The sequence below is a fragment of the Hippopotamus amphibius genome, chromosome 8 (assembly GCF_030028045.1).
Source record: "Hippopotamus amphibius kiboko isolate mHipAmp2 chromosome 8, mHipAmp2.hap2, whole genome shotgun sequence".
Lineage (NCBI taxonomy): Eukaryota > Metazoa > Chordata > Mammalia > Artiodactyla > Hippopotamidae > Hippopotamus > Hippopotamus amphibius.
In genome coordinates this window covers 56502830-56529686 of record NC_080193.1, presented here as the reverse complement: position 1 = coordinate 56529686, position 26857 = coordinate 56502830, and the positions used below count along the sequence as shown (strand labels likewise).

The following is a 26857-nucleotide window of genomic DNA, read 5'->3' as shown; positions in this document are numbered from 1 at the left end:
CACTTCCTAACACCATACACCAAAATAAACTCAAAATGGATTAAAGACCTACACATAAGGCCAGACACTATAAAACTCCTAGAGGAAAACATAGGCAGAACACTCTATGACGTACATCAAAGGAAGATTCTTTTTGACCCACCTCCTAGAATCATGGAAATAAAATCAAGAATAAACAAAGGGGACCTAATGAAACTTAAAAGCTTTTGCACAGTGAAAGAAACCATGAACAAGATAAGAAGACAACTCTCAGAATGGGAGAAAATACTTGCCAACAAAGCAACGGACAAAGGATTAATCTCCAAAATATACAAGCAGCCCATGCAGCTTAATACCAAAAAAGCAAATAACCCAATCCACAAATGGGCAGAAGATCTGAATAGACATTTCTCCAAAGAAGACATACAGATGGCCAACAAACACATGAAAAGATGCTCAACATCACTAATCGTTAGAGAAATGCAAGTCAAAGCCACAATGAGGTATCACCTCACACCCGTCGGAATGGCCATCATCAAAAAATCTAGAAACAATAAATGTTGGAGAGGGTGTGGAGAAAAGGAAACTCTCCTGTACTGTTGGTGGGAATGTAAGTTGGTACAGCCACTATGGAAAACAGTTTGGAAGTGCCTTAAAAAACTAAAAATAGAACTACCATATGATCCAGTAATCCCACTACTGGGCATATACCCAGAGAAAACCATACTCCAAAAAGAAATATGTACCATAATGTTTATTGCAGCACTGTTTACAATAGCCAGGACATGGAAGCAACCTAAATGCCCATCAACAGATGAATGGATAAAGAAGAGGTGGCATATATATATACAATGGAATATTACTCAGCCATAAAAAAGAATGAAATGGAGCTATATGTAACAAGATGGATGGACCTAGAGTCTGTCATACAGAGTGATGTAAGCCAGAAAGAGGAAAAAAAATACTATATGTTAACTCATATATACAGAATCTAAAAAAAAAAAAAAAAAGTTACTGATGAACCCAGTAACAGGGCAAGAATAAGGATGCAGATGCAGAGAATGGACTGGAGGACACGGGGTTGGGAGGGCGGGTGGTGAAGGCGAAGCTGGAAATAAGTGAGAGAGTAGCATAGACATATATTCACTACCAAGTGTAAAATAGATAGCTAGTGAGAAGTTGCTGTATAACAAAGGGAGATCAACTTGATGATGGGTGATGCCTTAGAGGGCCAGGACAGGGAGAGCAGGAGGGAGTTGCAGGTGGGAGGAGATGGGGGATATATGTATAAATACAGCTGATTCACTTTGGTGTACCTCAAAAGCTGGTACAAGAGTGTAAAACAATTATATTCCAATAAAGAGCTTAAAAAAAAAACTTTTATGAAGATAGAAGGATTAGCTTAGCAAGAATACATAACTCTAAATATATGTCTTTAAACACAAAGTTTCAAAATACACAAAAGATTAACAAATAAGTGAAAAGTAGATCAATCCACCAATAAAGTTGTAGGTTTTAATATTCATTGTTCAGTAATTACTAGAAAAATGTAGACAAAAATTAGTGAACACATAGAAGATTTGAACAGCACTATCAATGACTTATTGTCATACATAGCACACGGTACTCAACAATTGCAGAAAATGCATTCTTTTCAAGTGCAGACAGAACCTTCATCAAGATACATCATATTCTGTGCCATGAAACAAGTGTCAATAAATATCAGCTGACTGAAATTATATCAGTCATATCAACCATTCTGGATAGCTCAAAAAAAATCAATTTATTGACTTTCCCAGAATGTATACTTTTAAATGTTTAACCTTTTTTTTGTCTTTAATTATGTAAACATATATTTCTGTTGTATAGAAATTTTGGAAAATGCAGTCCATTGGAACAAATGATTCCCAGCAAATGATCAAAAGACAAATGCTTTTATTATGTTCTTATATTTTTCTCAAGTGTATTATTATTAAATATTGGTATATAAATGCATGGTTTATCTAAACAAGATAAAAAAAACCAAGCATGTTTATTTTTCTACTTTGCAATTCATTTTTTCCCTTTCTTTCCATATAATAAGATAGGATAATTTTTTCTTTTGTAGTGCTTTTACATCTCAACCTAAGGTTGTTCCTAGGCCTTTTCAGTTTTATTTTCTGCTACTGTTACTGGGATCTTATTTCTCATAAATGGTTTCTGCCAGGACATACCTTGCAGATTATCTCTAGATTTTCCTAGTCATTTTACTAAATTAGCATTAAATTTTAAATTGAATTTGGTTCTAGGAAAACAATTGTATATAACTTTCAAACATAGGCCTCCTTTCCCATATTTATTTTACTTATTTGTTTCATATATATTTCATTGATTAAAATTTCTAGAATAATTTTATTATTGTCAAACCACCTGTGTCTTTGGTCCTGATTCTGGGGAACAACTCTAATGTGTTGTCATTATGTTTTTGGCTAATGGTATGAGGGTGGTAGTCTCATTGGTGTTGAAGAATTACCTCCCATACTAGGTTTGTAAGGATATCTTGTGAAAAAATAAATGTGCAATTTTGCAGAATTCAACTGGACGATCATGGCTTTTAGTTTACCTTTTGCTGTGGTACACAACTGATTTCCTAATACTGAACCACCCTTAGAGTCCTAGATTAACCTTAGGTGACTTGGTTTTTCTTTTTATTACTAAATTCTAGCTATTAGGATTTTATTTAGTATTCTATTGCTCTATTTATAATAGAGATGGGTCTGTAAGCCTCACTTTTTGGGTATTTTCTTAGTAAAATGGGGAAAGGGACTAGGAATCAGCATTTACTAGGCGACTGCTATCTTTAGGACAATGCATTTGTGTCTTACATATACTTCATTTGTTTTTTGCAATTTTCTAAGGTTATCTGGTTTCACACTAGTTTGCTTAAAAGTATTGTTTAAATTTATTTTTCGGTATTTACTTCAATGCACATATCATGAGAATCATCAGTTCCTAGAAAGTTTGAAGTAATTTCCAAATAAAGCCAACCTAGTTCCAAGCCTTTCCTGGAGGTAATTATTTTATAATTGTTTCCATTTTTTCCTTGATTGTGAATTTGGGCAATTAAGAGCTTAAAAGGCCTTTCCTGACTTAGACCTTTGTACTCACTTATTCAAAGTTCTCTCACTTGAATTCATTCTTACTCCTATCAAAAAAAAGACCTGCATACTCATGAACAAAAAGCAATACTTTTCAGCTCTACTGAATCAGTAAAATCACTATCTCCTCTGATCTCTGAGCCTCCATCAGTAAAATCACTATCTCCTCTGACCTCTGAGCCTCCTTATTCCCTTATAAAAACACTCTCCTCTATGCCTGGCTAGCAGTAACATAATGTTGAGATGTGCTACAGAATACCCTCTCTTCCCCTTTCACAGGCTTATAGCTTATTGTTATTGGTTTTATTAAATTCCATCAAAACAGGGTATGTCTATTATATAGTCACAAATGAGATCATTACTGAATTAGTTTTTCTGATAGTAGATATGTTGAACCTATTCCGTTTGTCATACTAGTTCCACTAGATGTTTGTAATGTTACCTTTGCCTTCTCCCTTTTTGGTATCCTAGTTGGTTCTTTCCCCTGACTTTGCCACACACACATTATTTTGTGCTTTGGATGATATATAGTCTATTTTAAATTCTACCAGTGGATAGTTAGAGTTTCTTAATTATTTAAAAAAATGCTTAAATGTTTATAGCTCAATGTTTAAAAATCAGCGAGAGAACATTTTAAATTCTCGTTTTATGGAAGAGGAAGAATTTTGCACTTTTATTTCCCAATGCCAGTTCCCCTCTTCCTCGTCTAGTTTCCTTTTTATTTACAAGAGATGACCACTTTCACAGTTTACATTTTATAGTTGTGAACCAACCAGGGTTCATCAGTGAGGGAAAGGAAGGAGGACCCTCTGCAGGGAAGACAACAGCTACCTCCTCCGGTAATCCTGAGAGGTGGAAGGAGGGGCAGGCAAGGTGGGAGTGCAGGGAGGTTGGGGTGCGGGTGGGGTGGGGTGAGGGGGTTGTGGTCAACTTTTACATTTATATTTGTAAACAATGTTACCATTAGTCAGACTTTCCTCTAACAGTTTAATACTCATTGCCAGTCCTTTTAAGCCTCAACTTCCTAGGCTTGGAAAAATTTTGATCAATTTTTGGATAAAAAATAAAAAAACAAAACAAAACAAAAAAAAAAACAATTTTTGGCACTCCCTATGCTTTGGGTACTACCTCTATATAATTTGTGTTAACTTTACAAATGAATCACTAAACAGCTAAGAGTTCTTGGGTCAATTTTTTGTTTTTTTCACTTAAAAGTATTGCCAGAGAAACACTTTTTACATTTTTATTTATTGCTTGGATAATCACACTACTTATCTTTCCAATTTACAAGTCACCCAGTATATCTAGATTTGGACATCTGTTCATGAATTCCACCTGGAGCATTATGAATTTTATTTCTAAAACTCAAATTTTTTTTAAGAAAAATGATTAGTATCTTTTAAATCACTGCTGCTATTCCAATTTTTTTTTTTTTTTGCATCAATTATGCAAACACTGAGTCTCCTTAACTCATCCTCTGTAAGGTCATGGCCTCCAATCTCAACTGGCCTGTCGTATTTTTTCTTCACATCTGCTACTCCCAAACTCCTCTGCTTTTCACAGATCTCTGAAATCAGCAAACTATGGCACCAAAGTCAAACCAAGCCCACTGCCAGCTTTTGTAAATAGTTCTAATGAAACACAGCCACCCTGTGTTTACATATTGTCTACAGCTGTTTTCACATGACAATGGCATGGCCCAGTGGGTAAGATAGTTACTACCTAGTCCCTTACAAAGCAAGTTTGCTGACCCCTGCTCTAAACCCATCACCCACCCCTTTACTCTGAATAGATGACTTCACATGGAATAAAACAAATAAAATGAGTCTATCAACTTTCAGACACACACACACAAAAGTATAAATCTGACTCTGCATCCGATGCTTTTCCCCTCACATGTGTTAGGGGCAATCTCCCTGTCTGGCATCTGATTCCACTCCTCTTCTCTGCAGACTAGGACCTCAGTAATCCCTTTCGTAATCTATTTTTCTGACTTCTTATCATGACACCTTAATATACTGACACTTCTCCCACCATAAAGGAAAACGAATCAAAATTTGAAACTGAACCTAAACCCCAACCCACATCTACGGTTTCTACCTTGCCATTTTTGCTGAATATCCCATGGTCTATACTCAGAGCATACGTTCCTTATTCTCATCCTACTTCTTTCCCCACTCCAGAGACTCCTTTCATTTCCTCCCTTAACAAGTTGAATGTATATTTTAGCTGCCTATTTGACTGCTCAGGAACACTGGCACTGTGAATCATCCCTGTTCTTGAAGCACTCTTCTCCAACTGCTAGGATGCAGAGTCTTCTGGTTTTAACTTTGCCATCGCTCATCCTCTTTGGCAAGCTGCTCTTTGTTCATCCCTGTGCTGCCTTCTCACCTCAGCCTGCACATACTGATTACCATCTGCAGGATACTAAGGATTCCTGACTTTATAACTGAGATCACTCTCATGTTTAAGATTCACATATCCAACCAGAATGGCCCATAAGAACCTTAAGATCAACAGGCTCCAAATCAAAATAACCATTTTTTCTTCTCCCCCAACTGCTGCTACTCTTGTGATTACTGTATCAGTGAATAGTACCATCTTCCACCCAGTTGCTCAAATATCAAACCTGGGAGTCACTCGACTCCTCTTCTCTTCCCTGCACCACGTGCATTTCCAAGCCCTCTCAGTATTTCCTCTCAAATCTCCATCCCAGGGCTCCTGGCCTAGCACAAAGCACTAGTATCACTCACCTCTTACGAGGGTCTCCTTACCTTCTCCTCTAGCCCCCTCCAATCCAACTGAAGATTGATAGATTGTTGATGACATACCCCCACTTGAAATCCCTCAACACTCACAGGTTAAGTTTGACTCTTCTAATAGGAACTTTAAACACTCATGATCTTTGCTAACTGGTTTACAACCAGTTATGAGATTTCTCTTCCCTTTATGTGTTGGGATATAGCCATACTTGTTTTTACTCCCATAAATGTTCCATATGAACCTTGCCAACACACAGTTGGTCGGATGATACCACCACTAAACTGCCTACCTTGCACTCAATTTAAAACGAACATCACTTCCTCAGGAAGGCTGAGATCTCCACACCCACTCCACATTAGGTGCCCTTCTTATATTCCTATCACAACTCACACACTCTTATATAATCGTGCTTTCTTCATGAATGTAGACTTCACAAAGATGTGTACCATTTATAACTTGTCTATCCCTATAAACAAGTTCAGCAGAGGCCTGGCGCCCCATTAAATTAATGGTTGATAAAAATTAAATGGAATCATCTTTCATTTCTCTACCCGTCCCTGTGATCTGTCCTTTCTGAACTTTGTCATCTACATTCAAATTTATGCTTTAGCATTTCTGAGGTGTATCAAGTTTAATGCATCTAATTTTGCCACTTTTTCAATTGCATGCCTCTTCCACTTTTCCTCATTTTTGCCCAATTTTCATAATGACCTACACTTTTTTTTGGCATTTATAAAGTATACATTCTAGAAACCTTCTGCTGTGGCAGTAATATCAGAGTCCTAAGGACACTGGTTGCCTTGGGGTGTGTGTGTGTGTGTGTGTGCGCACGCCCATGGGCACACGCACATGTGCTATAACTGTTATTCCTAAATCCCACAATTTTTCTTTCTTTGCACTTATCCTGGTTTGAATTTGGACAAAAGGGGAAGATTACATACTATAGGGATTGTTTGGCTCTGACGTCACAGATGGGGCCAGGACTACACCTGAATCCTTTACAAAGGAATTAAGGGTGGAGGGCAAGAGACGAAGGAGGGGTGGAAAGGAGGCACTCATAACAGGAATGACAAACTTTTACCACTATTCACTGCGGGTATCTAAACCTCCCTGGTACAAAAAACAAGAAGGTAGCAATAATGTAAACATCTTTATCAATGTCTTCTATTTAAAAATAGTGATCAAAGCAAATGCCAGTCTTGGCCATCTCTTAGAAACAAATGATTCTGAGGTGATAGAACGGAGGAAACACAACATTCCAATTTTCTAAAATAAAGTATGAAGAGGGCTGGATGCTGCATAGTAAAGGAGGTTATATATAGTTCATTTAAAGTTTAGAATATGACCACTTGTCCTATTTTACTATAGCTGTATAGGTGATATTTAAGTGTTTCAAATCTTCTTTTACTCTTTTAAGGGTAATTCAGTGTGTGTGGAACATGCGTATGTATGTGTTGAATATATGGAAGGTTTTTCATTGTGCATTTCTGCCACTTTGGCCATAGTTTTGAAGCACTAATTATGTTACTGTTACTAAGCTGGTGTAGGAATAACACTGCCCCAAATTTGCTCTTTTTGATAGCAGCAAATAATTAGTTGAAATTAAGAATGGTTAGGAGGACCAGGAAAAGGTGATTTTTAAGTGCTATGTTAAACTACATAACATGAGCATAAGTCACTCAATATTGATGGTACACTTGTTAAAGTACATATATATGTAATATCCCAGGGTCAAAGAGTAAGTCTTTAGTAGGTTCCAGAAAGAACACCAGCTTCGCTATGTAGAAAAGACAGTATTATGCGTAATTCTAAAAGCTATCATATCAAATATGTGGCTCTTTTTTTTTTTAACAGACAACAAACAGCATATATTTAGAGTGTACAATTTGGTATCCCATGGCTCTTTTTTGTAAAGCATCACAGTAATAGTAAAAAGAATTATTCATCCTTTTCAAATAAACACAAAGTAAACCAATTAATTCTGAGTAAGTAGTAACAACTTTATTTTAACTCAACGTGCTGAAATGCAAAAAATATTTTCAGCAACAAGATACAAAAAGTATGTATCTCATCATTGACATTAGCTGATTAAAAATGAGGCTGAAAAGTTCAACATGTCTTTATACATTTGAATCTTGAAAATCAATTTCCCCCAGAACTAATTTTTAAATAATTTCAGCAGAATTTTATTTCCAAAAACGGGACTCAAGTTGTATCTTCATTCTAAAAAACTGAATGCAAAAATTAACTGGGTTACAGTATACAATGATAAACTCTAACAACAGAAAAAGATTTAAATATAAGAATTCTTTTTCAAACATAAAGTCCATATACTGCAAACAGAAGACACAGTGTGGTGATTTCATTCCTAGTGAAGAGGAAGTCTCACATGGTAGGCACTCAATATTTGTTCAACTGGACCTAAAATTTACATCATTCCATATAACACTTAAATAAAGTAGAGCTCATAATCTGTATAAAAGAGGTTTGCAAAATACTCTTATGTGTGTTGAAAGTGCGGTCTTTATAATCTGAAAACACTAAAACCCACCCGCCCACCTTGTTTTGCAAGAATACATTGAATATTTTCATTTTATCTATCAAAGAGCATGAACATTCAACCCAGAATAATTCACCTCTTCAAGTAGGCTTGGCTTTCAGAAAAGCTTGTTGAGCTGGATTTTAACAAAACAACTTACCAAAGTCCCTAGTGTTCTATTTTAGTAACACTGGGTAGCATCTATGATCCACAATTTTATAAAGAATTCTGCTTGGGTTTTAAATTTATGCACAAAAAACTTAAATGGGTAAATAAATTAGTAACTATACTTTTGGCAACTTAAGTTCTAACTTAGGTCTAGCTTAAAAATAAACCAATAATGTTCACGGCAACTTTTTAAGAGATCTTTTAAATATTTTAAAATGTTGATATTTTAAAACTTAATTTTAAAATTGATGTCTTAAAAAGGCACTGTTTTCACATTTCATCATGCAGTAAATTGGTCACATTTTTGAGAATTATAATTTCCTCTCAATTGTCCCCCCAAATAAAGCACATTTAAATGAAATACATTTCAATTAACTTAAACTTTCAACATTGAACTGAGTCCTATTTTCAGAAATGCACTCTTTTGAACATACCACACGCAAGTCCAAGCAAATACAAGTATGTGTACACACACACACACACACACACATACACACACACACCCAAATGACCACAGAATACATGCAAGGATCTCCAATTACTATTTCAAGACAATGACACGAGTATTCAAGGAGGTAACAACGGCAGGCCATAATGTTATGGCACCTTCATATATTTGTGCTCCAAATACCAATACGCATTAAAATTAAAAAATGAAAAAGGCACAAATATAGTGTTTCTGTATCTCAATCTAAAGAACAGTTCTCCAATGGTTACTTTTATAATATGTAACATTTAAGACCAGTTACTACTTTTCTTAGAAAAAGCTCTGTCTAGGTGACAAAAGGGAAACAGAAGCAGGCTTTAATTCAAAAGGCAACAACTGCTCTGGACAAAATCTGTGCCTACTGAAAACAAAGTGTGTAGTTTAAAAATGAGGAAAAAAAGGCAATTAGAGCACTCTCGTCAGAATACATTAACAGTTTTGTATCACTGCCTCAAGAACCCACAATACCAAAAATATACATAATAAATAAAAAAAAAAATCAACTACCATATGATTCTGTTAGTATAATCGTAGGCATTATATTATCTGAAAAGTTGACGTTTCTACGAACGTGGATATTCTTACAGCACAGTGTTTGACGTTTTTGGTACAAAATTTGCTACCAAACTAAAAAAAAAAAAATCTTTATAATAAAACCCTTCAGATTTGCAATAAACACTAAAGTAAGTAAGTAAGGGTAAGCTGAAATGTTCATTACAGGTGTTATTACTGAAGTCACTATGGCTAGAAATGTAAATTCAAGCAGTGAATTAATTCACAATGTGTCTGTGTGCATTTGATATAAATGGATACACAGGTATTTTTTTATATATGACAATGAAATTTTAGGGCCTGAGGGAGGAATTTTTGTTTTCTTCTAAGGCCCTGGCAAAATCTTAAATTCTTAAAGTGTATGTGTGTGTGGTTTTTTAAAAATTGCATACTGTAAATTTAAAGGGCTCAACCTTATGGTGAAGTTAAGGAAGTGAATGTCCGCTCCCTATAATACTCTTACATAGGATGGAGTCCATTCATATGTGAGAATCTTTCTTTTGTCCCAAGGGAGTCTTTCAATTTCAAATTTAAGTTAACACAACAAAGACTCAAACTACACAGGAAGAAATGAATATATCTGAAAATACGGTCTTCTTAAACTTCAGTTTGATGTGGATAACAAATGATTATTTGACAGTGATTGTTCAATGTAAATATGAACCACTCTTGGTATATTAGGATTTATTCGGTAAATACCTAACGACAGATTAACAAAAATAAAATCTATTTTAAAATTTCAGGCTTCATTTTTTTTCTTTCTACATAAACAAATTATACAAATTTTAATCTGGAGAATAAAGTTATATACGTAAATATATAGGTATATGCATTTTACTTTTTCCAGTGACATAATTTTTCCCCTTGTGGTCAAATGTAAATCTTGCCTAAGAAGCATACTGCCACTGTTACTGGAAATCAGATGCAGTGACTTGACACTGATCGCTCCTGTTTAGCCAGGACAATGCACCAAAACAGACCTCCGCTGTGAATAGAGCTATCAAAAACTGAAGGTGTGTATTTGTTTAAAGCTAAAATTCATTTATAATAAAGAACTGGCCTGTGAAAGCAGTTTATAAATAGTTTATCCTGTTCACATTACGTAGAATTTCAATATCATCCACGCTGGTACAGTAACTGAGACAGAAAGGAGAAAGCTAGGGAGGAAAAAAGGTTTCAGAGTGTAGCCTGACATATTTCTAAGGGTTCCCTCCTTTAGCCTGCAAATAATATCAGTTCATTGTTTTTAGGAGAGTAGACTGTCCAGGATTCATTTACTATTCAGGTGCCTTCTCCAAAATGTGATAAAACAGGAGTAAATTCAATAATGAATATCTGAAAGTCAAACCAATTTAACTATAGTCGAGAATATCTTTCATATCTTTCTTATCTCTTATTACGAACATCCCAGTTGCCGCCATGTCTTAAAAAATTCTTTCAAAAGTTAAGACAATTAATTATACCTTATCGATTCCCTCAAAAGCAAAAAAAAAAAAAAAAAAAAAAAAAGTACCTTTCAGCATACAAAAGTTACACATTAAAAGTGCATATATATCTTCTTAATTGGCCCACTCATTAAATTTACATTTGGTCATCCTTACTTTTAACCTGTACAGAATTCTTCATATAAATGTAGGTCACTATAAATTAAAAAAAAATTAATTCGGCACAAAACATGCTTTCTTCTTATTGAAATCTTAACCTCAATCAGTTCTCAATCATTGTAAACTCGGATAAACTCACAAAGAAACATAAGCAAAGGTTTGTTATGCTTCTCTTAGTTTGCTGGACAGTTAACATACAAACATCACAAATTTCACTAAAGATTTGGGCCAACTCATTGCATATTTGCCCCCTGAAATGAAAAATAAATTAGAATTGAAGCAGTGTATTGCCATAACTTACCTTGAAGGTAAGCAGGTTCTCCTGTATTTATAGAACTTAGACTGGAGATATTACCAGTAATCTCCAATACAAGTGCTTTTTTAGGGAAAACCTAGTTTTAAGTTTTGAGACAGCATAGGACAAACCCTGTAAATTTCATTTGCCTTTCTCAAACTAATGGAAGATCTTTTTGAAACTTATTATCTTCAGTTATCAGTATTACTGCATTATGGAGCTAGTGCAATCCTGCATAGCCTTGGTCACAATGACAAGGCACAATAAAAAATTAAAGTATTATATGAACAAGAGAAGTCACTGAAGATAATTTAAGGCCTTGAAGTGAATTAGAGTATAATCAGTCTAATTTAAAGCTGAAGAATAAACCATAAATTATCCACCTGAAATGTAAGCAATATGCTTTTTCGGCTTCTGTTCTGTGGACAACAGAAACAACTCTTGCTTATGGTTTGTGTATTAGAATCCTTCTGGACCTGGAGGAGTAAAAGTCAATTCCATTTTTCTACAGTTCATGGAAGATTTCAAGACTGTTTTAGCCGTTTTCGTGGAATACCAAACTGTGGGCACTGTGCAGATGCTAGTGCTCGGAAGGCTTCTGCTACCAAATGCGGGTGAGACTGAATCATGGACTTCCACCCTGATGTTTCCATTATGTCCGCTGCTTGGCTGAAAAAGAAAGTTAAGAGATGTTGACTAAAGAGTCCTTTTCTAAATGCTTTGTTGCACTGTCAATTTTTTTTTAAGTGTACAGATTTCAAAATGTTTTGGAACATTCTGCCTGCCTCTCTTATGTATTTTCTGTTGTAATTAAAACTATTCAATTTTTCTGGAAGTTCTACTCTCCAGAAATGTGCAACACTTGTCTGCATAGTTCTACCCCTGCTGTTACTGTTTCTGTACTCGCTCTTTCAAGAGCTCTTTTCCCTGGCTCTTACATGCAGGTTTTCTCCAGAGTTCCAAGTTTTGCCCTCTACTCTTCTAATATTCATTACTCATCTTATTTCACCCACTCTTCATAATTTTAACTATCATATTCAAAGATGATAAATACTGATTTGCTAAGACCTAGGCCTCCCCGCATAGTTTGTTCCCAAGCACTTGTTCTCTTTACTTGGATGTGCCTTGAGATCGATAAATCTGGGGCTGTCAGATAAGAACTCAACATGTCTCTCCCAAGCCCCAAATTCTTCCTCTCTCATTTCCAATCAGCTAATGCTTCCACCATCACCCAGTGATTCAAGTCAGAAACCTGGGAGTCACCCTAGACGCCATCCTTTCCAATCAATCATCAAAGCCATATTTTAACTCCCAAAGGTATCCTGAACCCCTAGTTAAGGCCCACAACATCTCATGTTTGAATTGTTACAAAGGTATCCTAATTTGTCTTCTACTCTCCTATCTTGCTCCTCTCAAACCAGTTTCCATGCTGCCTTAGTAACATAAATACATACTCTTTTGCTCTTCTCCATTGCCAGTACAGAAGTTCTTTTGAAAGAGAAACAAAGTTTCCTAGTTCTTCCACCTAGCTTTCCACCTTCCAGTTCCATGCTCTGGCACTCTGTATAATAATACTGAACTGTTTATTGTACCTAATGTACAACATGCTCTGAGTAAATACTATTATTCAAGCAACAAATCTAGCTGTCCTTCCTTGTCTCCTGTCTTCTTTCCTTTGTACCTACCCACTATCCAAACAATATCCAAATATTATAGACTAATACTTCAGGTCTTTATTTATACAACAATTCTTGAAAAGGGTTTTTTCTCTGACCACTAGATTAGGTTAGGTCCCTTTGCTATATGCTCAAATTGGTATGGCTCTACATTACCTATTATTACACTTTATTTCAACTACCTTATTTAATTCCTATATATCTCCTGCTAAACCATAAACTCTATGAAGGCAGGGAAAACATGTCATGTTTGCCATTATATTCTTTGTACTAAGCAGAGTGCCCTGGGAATTTACTGAATAAACATAAATATCTGTCAAATGAATGTTCAACTACTGCTTCACGTGTCTATACTTTGACTCAAGCTATGCTTTTTGTCTGCAATGCTTGTTATTTCCTTCTTAGTTCTGCTAATTCCTATTCCTGTTTTAAGACAAAGCTCAGTCATCTTCATCCCTAAACCTCTAGCCTTAGTCAAGTGTCCTGCACATACTCTTCTTTATCACATTACTTACCATATTCTACTGAAATGATATATTCATGGATGTGTTCCTGTAGTCAGATAAATTGCTCAAGATCAAGGATTTTCCCTCATAGCTGTTTTTATATGCAGCACCCTGCATGGTGCTTGACACACAACAGATGCTTGGCAAATGTTTGCTGAACTAAATAGTAGCTAATAACAATTAAAAAAAAAATTTGCCTAACATCCAATTACCAGTGTGTTGTCATGTTTATAATTTCAACTAGTTGTTTAGAATCACACAGATACTTCTTAATTTACCTGACATTTTCATTTATTTAATTCAACAAATATCTACTGAAGGTCTCTATGTATAACACAGCTTCTACGTGGGATATAAAATAGGCCTATTTTTTTTGACACTGAAAAAGTTATGCAATGTAAAATATTTTCTTAACAGAATAAAACTAGAGCTTGAAGCTGGCAAAGTACAAAGAATCACAAAACTGCTACTTGACTTTTTTTTCTAGGATCACACACTGACCAATATATAAACAGTATCATAAAAATAGTCACCAATTTTTACTTTCAGAAAACAGAATTCACAAACTGTAAAGAATTCACTTAACCAACTTCAAATCTATCAAAACAGATGAAAGCAAGGGGCCATAACTCAAACATTCATTTTCTTGACTCTAACGCTATCTTTCTTCATTTTCTTATATCAATTTTTGATAATTTGCAAAAATGGAGTTAAAGGGCTTACAGGCAAAAATGAATCAAAAACAGATGCAATTCTTCAACCTACTGACTCCTCTTTTTGATTCTAAATAATTTGCAAAGAGTAAAAAAGTCACTCTAAAAATGAGTGAAGAAGAAAAAAGAAGGGAATAATAAGTTCTAATAATTATGTCACATTCCAAAGATCGAAGCTTAGAAAGATGTCACAACTACCCTCCACCTTATAGTTCTACCAGGGAAAGGAAAGATCAAATTGCTACCATTTCTGGAAAGGTAGGCAATTAGCCTAATATAGCATGTGGTGCAAGGTACCTGGCTACCCTAAGAAGCAGTGGGTTATTTTTCAAATGTCGACTTTCTAGGCAAATGTGGAGGGTACATTTCTTCATAGGATAAAATAAATATTTCTCACACTTTTAGAAATGCTTTCTGAAGGGGCAGGGACAGGATATCTAGTAGCCACTGAAATACCTGGGCTCAGCTATATACTACGTGAACATATGCGCTTAAGAAATTAAAGTGTCAATCCCAGTTCACATCAGAAGCTGATCTACAAGGGAGCATAGCCTCAAGAATCCACTACGTAGTCAAATTATTATTTTTTAAACTGGCAGTTTGCTTCATATAACTAATATCTGGATTCATACTTATTATAGACGAACAAAAGGCTATGCAAACACTTAATTTCATGTATGCAGATCAACTTTAAATCAGAAACTGATGTCATCTTACTTGCTGTTCCAGTTTTTCCCATCTTTACACCCAAGCTGTCGAAGTACACTGCACCTGCATTGAAGATTTAAACACACTTAAGAAAAAGTCCGGTGAAAACTCGTTGAAGGTGTCGTGTCCACTGAAATACAAGCATAGCTTACCTGTTAATAAAGTCTATGGCTTGTGCTTTCAACTGTTCTGCACTGTGCAAATCTGCAAGGACAAGGGTATCAGCAACATTTTCTACTGAGAGGTTACTACACAAAGCTTCTTCACACATGACCTTCAGCCGTTCCAGTGCATACTATCCAAAAGGAAAATATAACATTAAACATTTACTCAAACTACCAAATTTTAATATACTGTATTTGTAACTCAAAAAATAAAGTTTAAGCCCATTACACATTTTACTAAGGATACTTTAAAAGTCTTTAAATTATTTTAAATATAAAGCAACTATGAATTAATGCATTCAAGAGAAACTAATTTTTAAGAAATTTCAGTTGCATATGTGCAAGATACAGTATATTTTTAAAATAGAGTTTTATTCTTCAAACACCCTTTATCACTCAATACTCTGAATGAGCGTATCTCTCTTCTACTATTTTAAACACCGGTCAGTACACTGCATGTTGTCACTATTTAATCCTGAAGAATAAATTATAATGCTAAACAAATCATATTCATAACCATTAAAAACTTAGTTATTAACACATAATACATATGCAATCAGAACATCCTAGGCAGCTTTATTGAGGTATAACTGACATACAATAAACTGCACATATGTAAAGTTTATACTCTGGTAAGTTTATACAGCCATATACCCATCATTAAATCAAGAGAGTGAACATATTCATTATCCTCAGAAGTTCCCTTCTACCTCTCTGTACCCTTCTTTCTCACCCCACCCCAGGCAACACCTCTGATGTGTTTTCTGCTACTATAGTTTGCATTTTCTGTAGTCTTCGATAAAGGGAATCATACAATTTGCTCTTGTTTTTGTCTGGCTTCCATGCATCATAATTATTTCGGGATTCATGCACCTTGTTGTCTGTGTATCAACAGTTCTATGCTTTTTATTGCTCAATGGTATTCCATTGATCTACTGATGAACATCTGGGTGTTTCCAGTTTCTAGCCATTACAAATAAAGCTGCTATAAACATTCATATACAAGTAATTGTACTGGCATATCCTTTCTTTTCTCTTGAGTAAAAATCCTATAAGTAAACTCACTGGATAATATGGTAAGCGTAAAGCTTTTAAAAAAAAACTGCCAAATGGTCTTTCAAAGTAGTTGTATCATTTTACATTCTCATTAGCAGTATATGAGAGTCCTAATTTTTCCAATATCCTTGACCATACTTGGCATGGTCTTTGTAATTTTAGCTATCATAATATAGAAGTATCTCACAGGGGTTTTAATTTATACTACCTTAATGCAGTTGAGCATCTTCTGATGTACTTGATTGACATTATTTTAGGAAGCATCTGTTTAAATATTTTTATTTTTAGAAATCATTTTGTTTACTTATAATTGAGAGTTCTTTATATAGTATGAATACAAAAGTCCTTAATTATTTATATTCTGGATAAAAGTTGTTCATCGTCAAAACAAAAAACAGAAACAAAAACAAAAGTTGTTCATCAGATATATGCTCTGCAAAGATGTTCTCCCAGTCTATCGCTAGTCTTCTTACCTTCCTATGTCTTTTGAAGAAAAGAAGTTCTAAATCTCATTGAAGTCCAATTGCAATAAATTATATATGCTATTGTGTGTGTATTCTCATAAAACAGAGTAAAAATACACTCAAAACTATTGAGTCTACAGTTAATCTGCCATTTCTTCCATATACTCTAAATTGGCTCAAGATATTTTTATGTCTTATTGATTTAAAAGTATTTCATTTCCATATCATCCCACTGTGTGTTATTTCATAATACTCTCAAGAGCCATCCACAAACAGCATAAATTAATTCAATATTTCAAGTTATTGGGGGTTCTCATTTGATGATAGCTTTCTAGATACATCAAGCTTAAGGACATTTTTCAGGACGTAATTACTTACTTTGTCTGCAGCTGCCAACAAGTTGTCAGCCATTTTGTCAAGGTTTGGCGCTTTCCCTGTGTAAACAAATCTCATCATTTCTTTAAAAACCTCAGGGTCTACATCATTTATTTCCACTCGATTCTGGTATTGAAAACAATACAAAGAAGTTATATTTCAAGAACACACACATACACAAATAAACCAAAGCAAAACTGACAGTAATTTAAAAGCCCCAAATCTGTACTCAAGTACTGTACAGCTCAAATATACATTAAAGTCTATTCTAAAATTGAGGTAAGTAAATCCTCAGTAAGCTAATCAGGCAAAGTGAAGCAGGGAGGTCTAAGAGAAGTACACCAAGTCAAGCACTACCGTGTAGGAATACAAATCTCAGTTTCTCAGTTAGAAAAGAGTTCAAACAAAAACAAAACAATCTGTAAGGCCAAGCTAAATACATCTGTATTTACTTTCTGACCTCTATCTTAGAGGAAGATGGCTATTAACTTTTTTTGTTGTTGAAACGAATTAGGTTGTAATACAATGCTTAAGACCCTATAACCAATGGTTCTAGTCCCAGCTTTAAGCAAAGGTGAGGTCAGGTATCTGAGATCATACCAGAGTCCACTATCTCAGAACTCTCCTACAAAAACGGCATGTACTATTTATCTACTGGCACTTCACCTCTGTGCCTGAGACATACCCAAGTCCAGGGAGTTGCTTTTTTTAACTCTTATATCTTTGTATTTGGTTTCTCTCCTGAGATCAACGAAGCTAAATATCTAACACTAAACAACAGCAAACTTTTCTGATCCTTTGATGACAATAATATTTGACATCATCAATCAGAAGACTGATCATACTATCTGCCCAGACCAATAAGCAAAGGAAAGAAAGCAGCTATTCTGTTGCAGCCTCTAGTTCTGCAGGTAGAATACAGCTAAGCCACGTAAATAAACTCGGGAGTTGACTAGTTGGAGCAATCAGGCTCACATGCAATGCAACCAGCAAAAAAATCAATCTCTGGTCTTTAATCTGACTACATTTCAAGATGACAGGTGAAAAGAACTATCTGTGAAAACCAAATAAGTATTATCTTGATTACAGTTCATGTATACTAATAATGACATAATTTATGTCCTTTATTAAATCCAATAAATATCCTCTTATTACAGTGGTAAAAGAAGGTAGGAATTGTTTCTGTTCTAGAAAACAAATTCCAAAATCAACTCAAAAGTCTAGAAAGAAGGAATATACATTTTAACTGGAGAACTCTCAAATAGTTCTGGACCAGAAGAGTCCTTTTGGATAGATACTCTTTTGGGTAATAATTACCCACTTATTTTGCTACCAGAAGGGTGTCAAAATAACTGTTATTAGGAATATTCACCCACATTAAGCTACATCTATTTTTCTACAATAGAACACATTTCCTTCCATCCTTCTGTTTCTTTCTAAAACCATAACAATAAGAACATGGACTGTTACTTTTAAAATATACATTCCACTATTCTACATTTGTACAAATTAAAATATTAGCCCTTTAAGCCATGTTTACCTTTTTGCTTTCTTCCATTTCATGTTCAAACATTGCATTAAAAACTGGGGATCGAGCTGTAACAAGATTAAGTGTCATTATTTAATGCACAAATCTATGAAAGAAAGGTACTATATTACCCAAAAGTAGAAAGTACCTGCAAGTACAGATTTATGAGCTTTAAATTCTTGTCCTCTCACGAAAAAACTGCAATCTGTAAATCTTGTGTTTTCCCAGAGATTACCTAAATCTTCTGCTAGTCGACATTCAGGCACCTTTAAAGTATTTGTATTAGTATGTCCTGATATATTTACTGAATCTTGGACCACACTCACCTAATAAAAAAAGGACAGCAAGAAAAAACACTTATAAATTAGTATCAATAAGCAGCTACTAAGTTTAAACTTAAACTTATCTTTAAAATCATGTAGAAAATTCAATGTCTTCCTGATCAAAAATGCTAATACTTGGGAACTGAATTTAAGGACACAATTTAAAGAATAGAAAGAATTATAGAAAAAATATGAAACAAACTAGATCATTTTTAAGTGACATTTTATGTAAATAAATGGCTTATTGATCCCTTGGAATGCCAGGCTATTAATCACAAAAACTATTTCTCAACGAGAAAAAGGCCATAATATGATTCCAAATTCAAACAATGAGAAGATATTTTCATGAGAAGAAAGAAATTTCTTTATTTTTATTTCCTCACACTACAGACCTATCAACATTTGAAGTTTATTATACATTCAATAAACACAGCATCACACATAATGTTTTAGAGTATATTAAAATGTTTTTTAAAACTACAGACTACAATATGCAATTTGGGAAGTATTTTAAGTGCTGTTCCTATATGTTTAAACTCTAACAGAATTCATTTAAATTTTAAAGTATAAGAATTCTCACAAAACTAATGCAGTTATTAATGTTCATGGAAATCTTTTATTAAAAAATCAACAGTAAGAACAATATAAATATAATTTAGTTCGATTTGCAGACCTTTTGTTTACCTATGAAATAAGCAATAAAACTTGGAACACTGCAACATTGCTTTTATATGGACAATACGGATTAAATGATCTCTCATTAAAGAGGACTACATACTGAATGAAATCTTAAAACACTACTAAGTCTGGCACACCAATTTTAAGAAAAAGAATATACTACTACCAGAAATTTCACATTATATTTACTAAATTGAAGAAAATTAAAGCAAATGTTTCAAGAGTAAATGAACCATCTTTCACAAAAAGTGCTATATTAGTTATCTAATGTTTCATGTTGCTAAGTTTTAAGGTAGTTTGTTATGCAGCAACAGATGACTGTGTTCGTTTAAAAACATAGTTCATTAAGGCTTTTGTTAATTAAAAGTAGGTATTAATAAGGACTAATGAACACAGTAAACTATGTAGAAACTGTAAATTGGAAATGGATAAATTGAACCACACTACTAATATTCTAAGAAAGTATAATAATGGCCCAATATAAAATGTTTGGAGAACATTAAATCTCATTAGTCTTCATTCACACAGATGTAATAACATCTATCTCATATAAATGAACAGATACTTCTAAAGAAAAACTTTATTTTCTGAGGATATTTTTATTAACCACTGTTTTTCTTATTTTATTAACCTTTTGGAATCAAATATTATTGAAATTATCTAATCCAATCATTTTATTTTATTAAAAATATTTGAAAAAGTGAGAGCCAGAAGGTAACTAAAGTGTTCTAAATCCACTGCTATCAGAGGAAGACTAGACCTACATGCCCAGATTCCCTTTTTATAGCATTCTTTGCACTACACAGTATTTCTCTGGATTTTTAAAAAAAAATAGTAGTACTTTAATGCAATTATGCTTCTGAAGGGATTTATCTCAGCAATCTTGTGAGATGTTCTTCTAAATATAGGAGCCAAGGCCTAGTGTACATAAATAAGTCCACAAATAAAGATTCTTCTATTAAGTTCTTCATTATTCAGATTGTTTCTAAAATTTTACAAACTACAAAAGAGGAAAAAAAAGCTTCACTAATCCTTACCTGATTGCCCTGTTACACCATACATTATAACTTAATGATACATAAATCAAAACTACTGCTATTAATATTCCCGGTTTAGTCAGGAATCACAAAGACAGTCTTTACCTGTTGATAACAGCACTGCTCTTAAAATTTCCAAAGAGCAGAAACTGGACTGAACTGAACAGTTCAATTACTTGCACAAAGTATGCAGTGGAGTCATGAAAATGTGACCGTATCATTTAAATTTAGGAAAGTATTTCTTAAATTCTACTTATTGTCTAATTATCCCAATGCAAAACAATACACGTAATGTAAAATTTTCGCAAAAATCAGGTGACAGAAGAAAAAAAGGATCAAAAAATAACACCATTATTATCGGGCATAGATACTGATGATGTCATATTTGTACTTTGTATATATACTATAATCATAATTCAGAGGAATTTATATTATTGGCATACACATCTACATGCTATTAGCACAGCAACCACAAATTTTAAGTAAGACATAATTAACATTTCATACTCTGAAGAGTATTCAGGGGACTATTTAAAGAGCAGAAATTAATGATGTAATTAAAATTGGTATGCAATGAATTCTGATGATTATTTTCTTTGATACCTATAATTAAGAAATTGGTAAAATTTTAGTTTTTTCTAGTGCATATTCAAATATAGGTAATGAACATTCTTACTGGATGGAACCTAGAGTAAAAAATTCAGAAGAAAGGCTGAGAATCTTTCCTGAGGTTAAACTGTTGTTCTTTCAAAATAAAACGGCAAATGCACAATACTCAAAACTGATAAACGCTGCAAAGTAAAACCTCAACTCACCTGACAGCTCTTTTTCAAATTTGCTTCTGGCTCAATTCTGAGAATATAATTTAGACTAAAGATGAACATGTGCAGGCTCTAATCAGCTGTGACTGCCCTGGAAATCTGGGTCTCCTCTAGTGTGGAATTAAGGTGACTACCGGTTCCTATTTTTAAAACTCTCAATTCTCTAAACTAATTCTGAAGGCTAGCTAGCAATTTCCAAAGCTGCATGGTACTATAAATTTTGCCGCTTTAATCAACTACCTAATAATCCCTTACTCTGGCTCCAAAGTGAGAAACTTCTAGTAGTCCAATTTCATATCATCTTCTAGAATAGTGGGTCTTAGACTTTCTGGCTTTCATAGACAGGTATCCTTTTTTAGAATTCGGGTGATATAATTTTCCATTTTGTCATTTTTAGAGTGTAAAACCCAACTTCCATACATTATCAAAAGTATTTTAAAATAGAAAGGATAACTTAGCAACAGAAAAAAAGGAGGAAAAATAAAGTCCTTCTAAATGAATTAATTTAGTTTTATTAAAAATTCATTACCTATATTATATCTGTATATATAGTCTTCTGTATACCATAGAATAGCATGGGTCTATAGACTGAGATTATTTAAAATCTGTTGGATTCCAAAAGATAAATTAATCTAACCAATTTTCTATTTTTCCTTATTTCTCAATTCCTGTTTTCTGTATAACCTTGGGAGAGAAGGGGCAGAAATTTCTACCTCTGGCTACTTGATTCAAAGTATGGAACTTGCAAGATTCCTTATGTCTTGCACAAAAGGGTAGTACCAAACTGCCTTACCTGTCTACAGCACCACTTGCAGGGGAGGGGGAGGAGGCAGTTCTTTAGGTAGGCCAGTGCAATGCTTCCTCCTCTTCTGCAAGCAGTGCTGGAGATGCTGTAGAAGGAAGGGCATCAATGAGAGGTATGGAAAAAACGGTGGAGGGCACGAGGAATGTTTGTTCAAAGCACTTTTTGCCCACCTATGTTAAATACAGTGCCCAGGGTATAAAGGTCTACATTAGTAAAGGTATGTGTTACAGTATCCAAAATTGAATCTGATCAATGCCAACTTAAAATGTATGTTATGGTGGGTTCTATTTTTAGGAGGTCACTGGCATGTATAATTTAGCATGTGAATAAAAGGTATACTTCAAAACACGTATCAAAAAAAGATTTTAATTTCAGCCTTCATTCTCAATTTTTGGTTGTCTAGGTTCCAATAAAATATATTTAGGGGAATATACTTAGTAAACAATATTTCAATTCTAAAAAAAAAGTATTTTCTTAAAATGTTTATTTGCAGAAAGACTTTTAGCTGCAGCAGTTTTTTTTCTTAATTGGATTACATAGCCTTTGAGGTCCTTTAAATTCTCTAAGATTATGTAGTTAAAAGTTAATATGCTGAAATTTCAGATAACTGTTAAAATTCTAAAAAGACTCTACATTAACCATGCTTAAATGCTTAAATAACAATCTACAATTATTTAGAATACTACTTAGAATATCTATTGGCAACAATGTTTCAGTATATATTTTTATCAAATTACTTAATAAGCTCTGCTCAAGACACTTGTGGTATGTACTTTATCAACCAAATAACTGTATTCCTAACAAATTCATCATACAGTTCATTTAACTTGTCTAAGTGAAAATAAGATGCACTATATTTGCACTATGTGGTCTCTGGGGCCATATTTCAATTATTCTTCTGACACAGTATAATGACATATAATTAGTTTGTAATCTTGACAAGAAATTTTACACATTTTCTATAAAAAGAGTAAAGCTACCTTAGTAGCAGTTAAGGAACTTACTGTGCTTCCAAGACACTCATCTGTCTACAGTAACCTACTGAAATATATTTAATGTTGAGGTCACCTGATCATCTCAACAATTCATTTAGATAAAGCTACATAATAATAATGACAGAAGCAAATTCAAGCCTCAAATTAAGACAAATCATAAGTGTAAATTACTGGAAGGGGCAATGCTGGTAACTTTCAAAAGATGACATTTCATGCACATGACTATATCTTACGAGTCTGTCAACAGACATTGATATATCTTAGAAATTTTGAGATGCTATTGCTTATAATGCTAACATCTATTTGTATACATGAACCCAACTGCTTCAAAGAACAAAAAGCTTTCCAGTCTTTTTTCAGGCACTTTCACAGTAGTTCAAGTACGAATTCAAACTAATAAACTACTAATAATGTTTAATATCATCAATCTGAATATGACGAAAATCCTGACCATCTATCTAGAATTATTCAAAATGAAGAAGATATTCAAAAATCTTGATATGAAGCTATACACATCCACAGTTTTCCTATGAGGAAGAAGTATTTGGTATGTGGTAGTGTAACTGTATATACAATTTACAGCTTAAAGATATGACAGAATTTTTTCATACTGGGCTACTTTACTGATTTCTAAGAAAATCTAGTCAGCTTTTACTGGTGAAACATTTACAAATAAAATCTTATCAGTTATACCAGTTATAATTTCAAAAGTACAACCAATATTGTTCTAATGTATCACTAAATATAGCCAACACTGACTTTCTTGAATTAAAAATGTACCCACCTCACAAAATAATGTAAGCTTGTCATCTGGTAAAAGACCATTAGCTTCATCAAGCAAAAAATCCCTTCGAATGAATTTTTTGAAACCCCAGTCTTTCCCTTGTACAAATCGATATGCTCTTTGGCTTTCTGGTGGAAAAGAGAATACAAGTTTAAATAAAACAAATATCCAAGAAACATTCTGTTTAATGATAACACAGATGAATGTGCAAAAACAGGACTTGGCCAATATATCCATCATAAAAATTACAGATAAGTGTGTTTATAAGTAAAATGTCATAAGGGTTACATTAGGTAGAACCAGATCATTTCACAGCACTACCACAAATTCTGGCCATTATCAATGAGCTCATTTTTAGATTCCTTGATATCTAAGGTAGAAGAAAAGCCAGATCAAACATCAAGGAGAAGGAAGAGATCTTTCAAACAATCCAAGCCCTTTAATAATGAAGTAGGATCAAAATACACTGGCATAGGCCTACTATTCATCATCTAATATCAGAACCAAATTAGAAGCATCCCTCTTATCTTCTGCTTCTCCCTTTAAAAATGGATGCTCTAAATCACCAGGGCATCCTGTAAGCTTTCCTGGGATAACCATCCCACTGACTTCAGTTTTACTGAACTAGAGAAAAATCTGTTAACTGGTAAAAAAGCTAAATAAAGTCTCCTATCATTCCTAGATCTTCAGATATAGTCCCATTACCTTTAAAAACAATTTTCATAAAAGTCCAGAATATGGTTTTAGTATGATTAGTAAAAGATTTAATAAATGTCTGAAGTAAACATTTCAAATGCCTAACATACTGATTAACAACTCTATACTATGAAATAAACAAGGTCCTTCACAGAGGTATTCACTATCTGTTATACAAGTTGGAGATAGAAAACCAGTAATAAATCTAATTGAGATACTCCATATTAAGGACGGAACGTCTATATCCCCTCAAAATTTTTATGTTGAAACTCTACCCGCGATGTGGTGGTATTAAGAGGCCAGTGCGTGGCACCAGATGAGGTCATGAGGGTAGAAACCCCGTGAATGGGATTAGTGCTCCCTAGCCCCTTCCACCATGTGAAGAAACAGTGAAACACTGGTGGTCTCTAAGCAGAGTCTTCACTAGCATTCGACCATGCTGGCACCCTGATCTTGGATTCCCTGCCTCTATTTGTGAGAAACAAGTATCTTTTGTTTATAGGCCACCCAGTGTATGTTGCTTTGTTACAGCAGCCTGAACTAAGACATCCCCTTGTCTTAAATGTCAGACAATGTGAAAACTCATGAAATATATTATTTAAAATGTGTTTTTGGAGGGTTTTTTGTAATGAGGTTAGTACCTGATTTTGTTATTCACTTTCAGAAATCACATAAAATTTACTGCAGCAGTTCACGATATTTTCCTACTATGTACACTGTACATTTCCTACAATGATCTTCTATTATGAAGTACCAGGCTACATGGTTTCAGCTGGCTATAATACAGAAGCTTGAACTGAATTTAATACGTCCTGAGACTAAGAAAAACGGATTTCCTTTCAGTCAGTGTTTAGTCCACTGCTCAAAAATATTCTAGTGACAAAGTATCAGGACATTCAAACTCCTTTCACATTATTCTTCAGATTTTATCATCTGGCAAAAATGGCAAGGAACAATAAGAAATGTTTCCTGAACACCTATTATACATGCCAGGTACTGACCAGGCACCTTGCCCTGACTACAATTATTTTTACAAGTGAAAAGTGAATGTCATTTTACGGCATAAACAATTTAAATTTTAATATGATTTAAAACTAATTTTACATGTCTTATGATGTCTAAGACCTGGTAAAACAACTATAACTCTACACTAGCATTTAAAATTAACAGCCAAAATGAAATGTTTTGGGTTAAGCAGATTTTAGATTTTAGGAAAAAAAAAATTCTAAGTTTTTCTAGGTAAAAGTGCTGAAGTCACAGTACATAGTTACAATAGAGACTTCAAGTTAATTTGGAAATCACTTACCCATTGCTTTTGTTTCTTCCCTTTTAGCGTTCAGAAGGGAAAATTTGAATTTTGCTCGAACTTCACTTTTTGGACAGCTGACTAAAAGCAAATATAAGGACAAGTAGTCTTTACTTTCATCATCTAATCCCTTTGGATTTACCCTCAGGCACCTAAAATAAAACAATAGGCTCACATGGAGGAATACAATACTTTAAACATTCAAGAGAAAGGCAATATTGAAATCATTTGTTAAATAATCTAAATAATAGAACAGCACTCCTGTCAATATCCTCAGTTTTTTATAATTGTCTATATTATCAGGAACTTATTACAAGCCTAATGTAAAATCAGACAAATATCCATTCAGAAACACTGACAACAAAACTATAAAGAAGCTGATGATAATATCAAAAACAAGTACCCAAAACAAACAAAAATCTTACCATTTCATTTTGTCATTGGGGCTAGATGAGAATGTTGAACTCTTTAACACTTCACCCATTTCCTCTCGACAAAAACTGAAGTTATTAATGGTCCACATGTAGGAAAATTTTACCACTTTAACCTAAAACATTCAGAAAAGCACTTTTACAATGATGACTTTTACTCTTGACTTGTCACATGTTAAACATTCTCTGACCCATTCTTCTAACACTTCTAATAAGAATGCCAAAGTGCTTCACAATATTCTCAAAATACTACACTATTTGTAAGTG

At 33.9% G+C, this 26857-nt stretch overlaps 1 protein-coding gene across 3 annotated transcripts in view; it reads right to left on the bottom strand.

Annotated features, from left to right (window-relative positions):
* Positions 1 to 7866: 7866 nt before the first annotated feature.
* The window catches only part of SPOPL (speckle type BTB/POZ protein like), a 63531-nt gene continuing 44540 nt past the window's right edge, over positions 7867 to 26857 (bottom strand). For 2 of the 3 annotated variants that reach the window (XM_057746307.1, XM_057746308.1), the window contains 9 exons: positions 26585 to 26706; positions 26160 to 26311; positions 24158 to 24285; positions 18863 to 19040; positions 18727 to 18782; positions 17190 to 17312; positions 15280 to 15422; positions 15137 to 15190; positions 7867 to 12193 (listed from right to left, as the gene is read on the bottom strand). In XM_057746307.1, the coding sequence (XP_057602290.1) occupies positions 12049 to 12193; positions 15137 to 15190; positions 15280 to 15422; positions 17190 to 17312; positions 18727 to 18782; positions 18863 to 19040; positions 24158 to 24285; positions 26160 to 26311; positions 26585 to 26706 (1101 nt within the window). In that variant the 3' untranslated portion in view covers positions 7867 to 12048. Of the gene's footprint in view, positions 12194 to 15136; positions 15191 to 15279; positions 15423 to 17189; positions 17313 to 18726; positions 18783 to 18862; positions 19041 to 24157; positions 24286 to 26159; positions 26312 to 26584; positions 26707 to 26857 lie in introns of those variants that run through there. The other variant, XM_057746309.1, reaches the window with a different exon arrangement.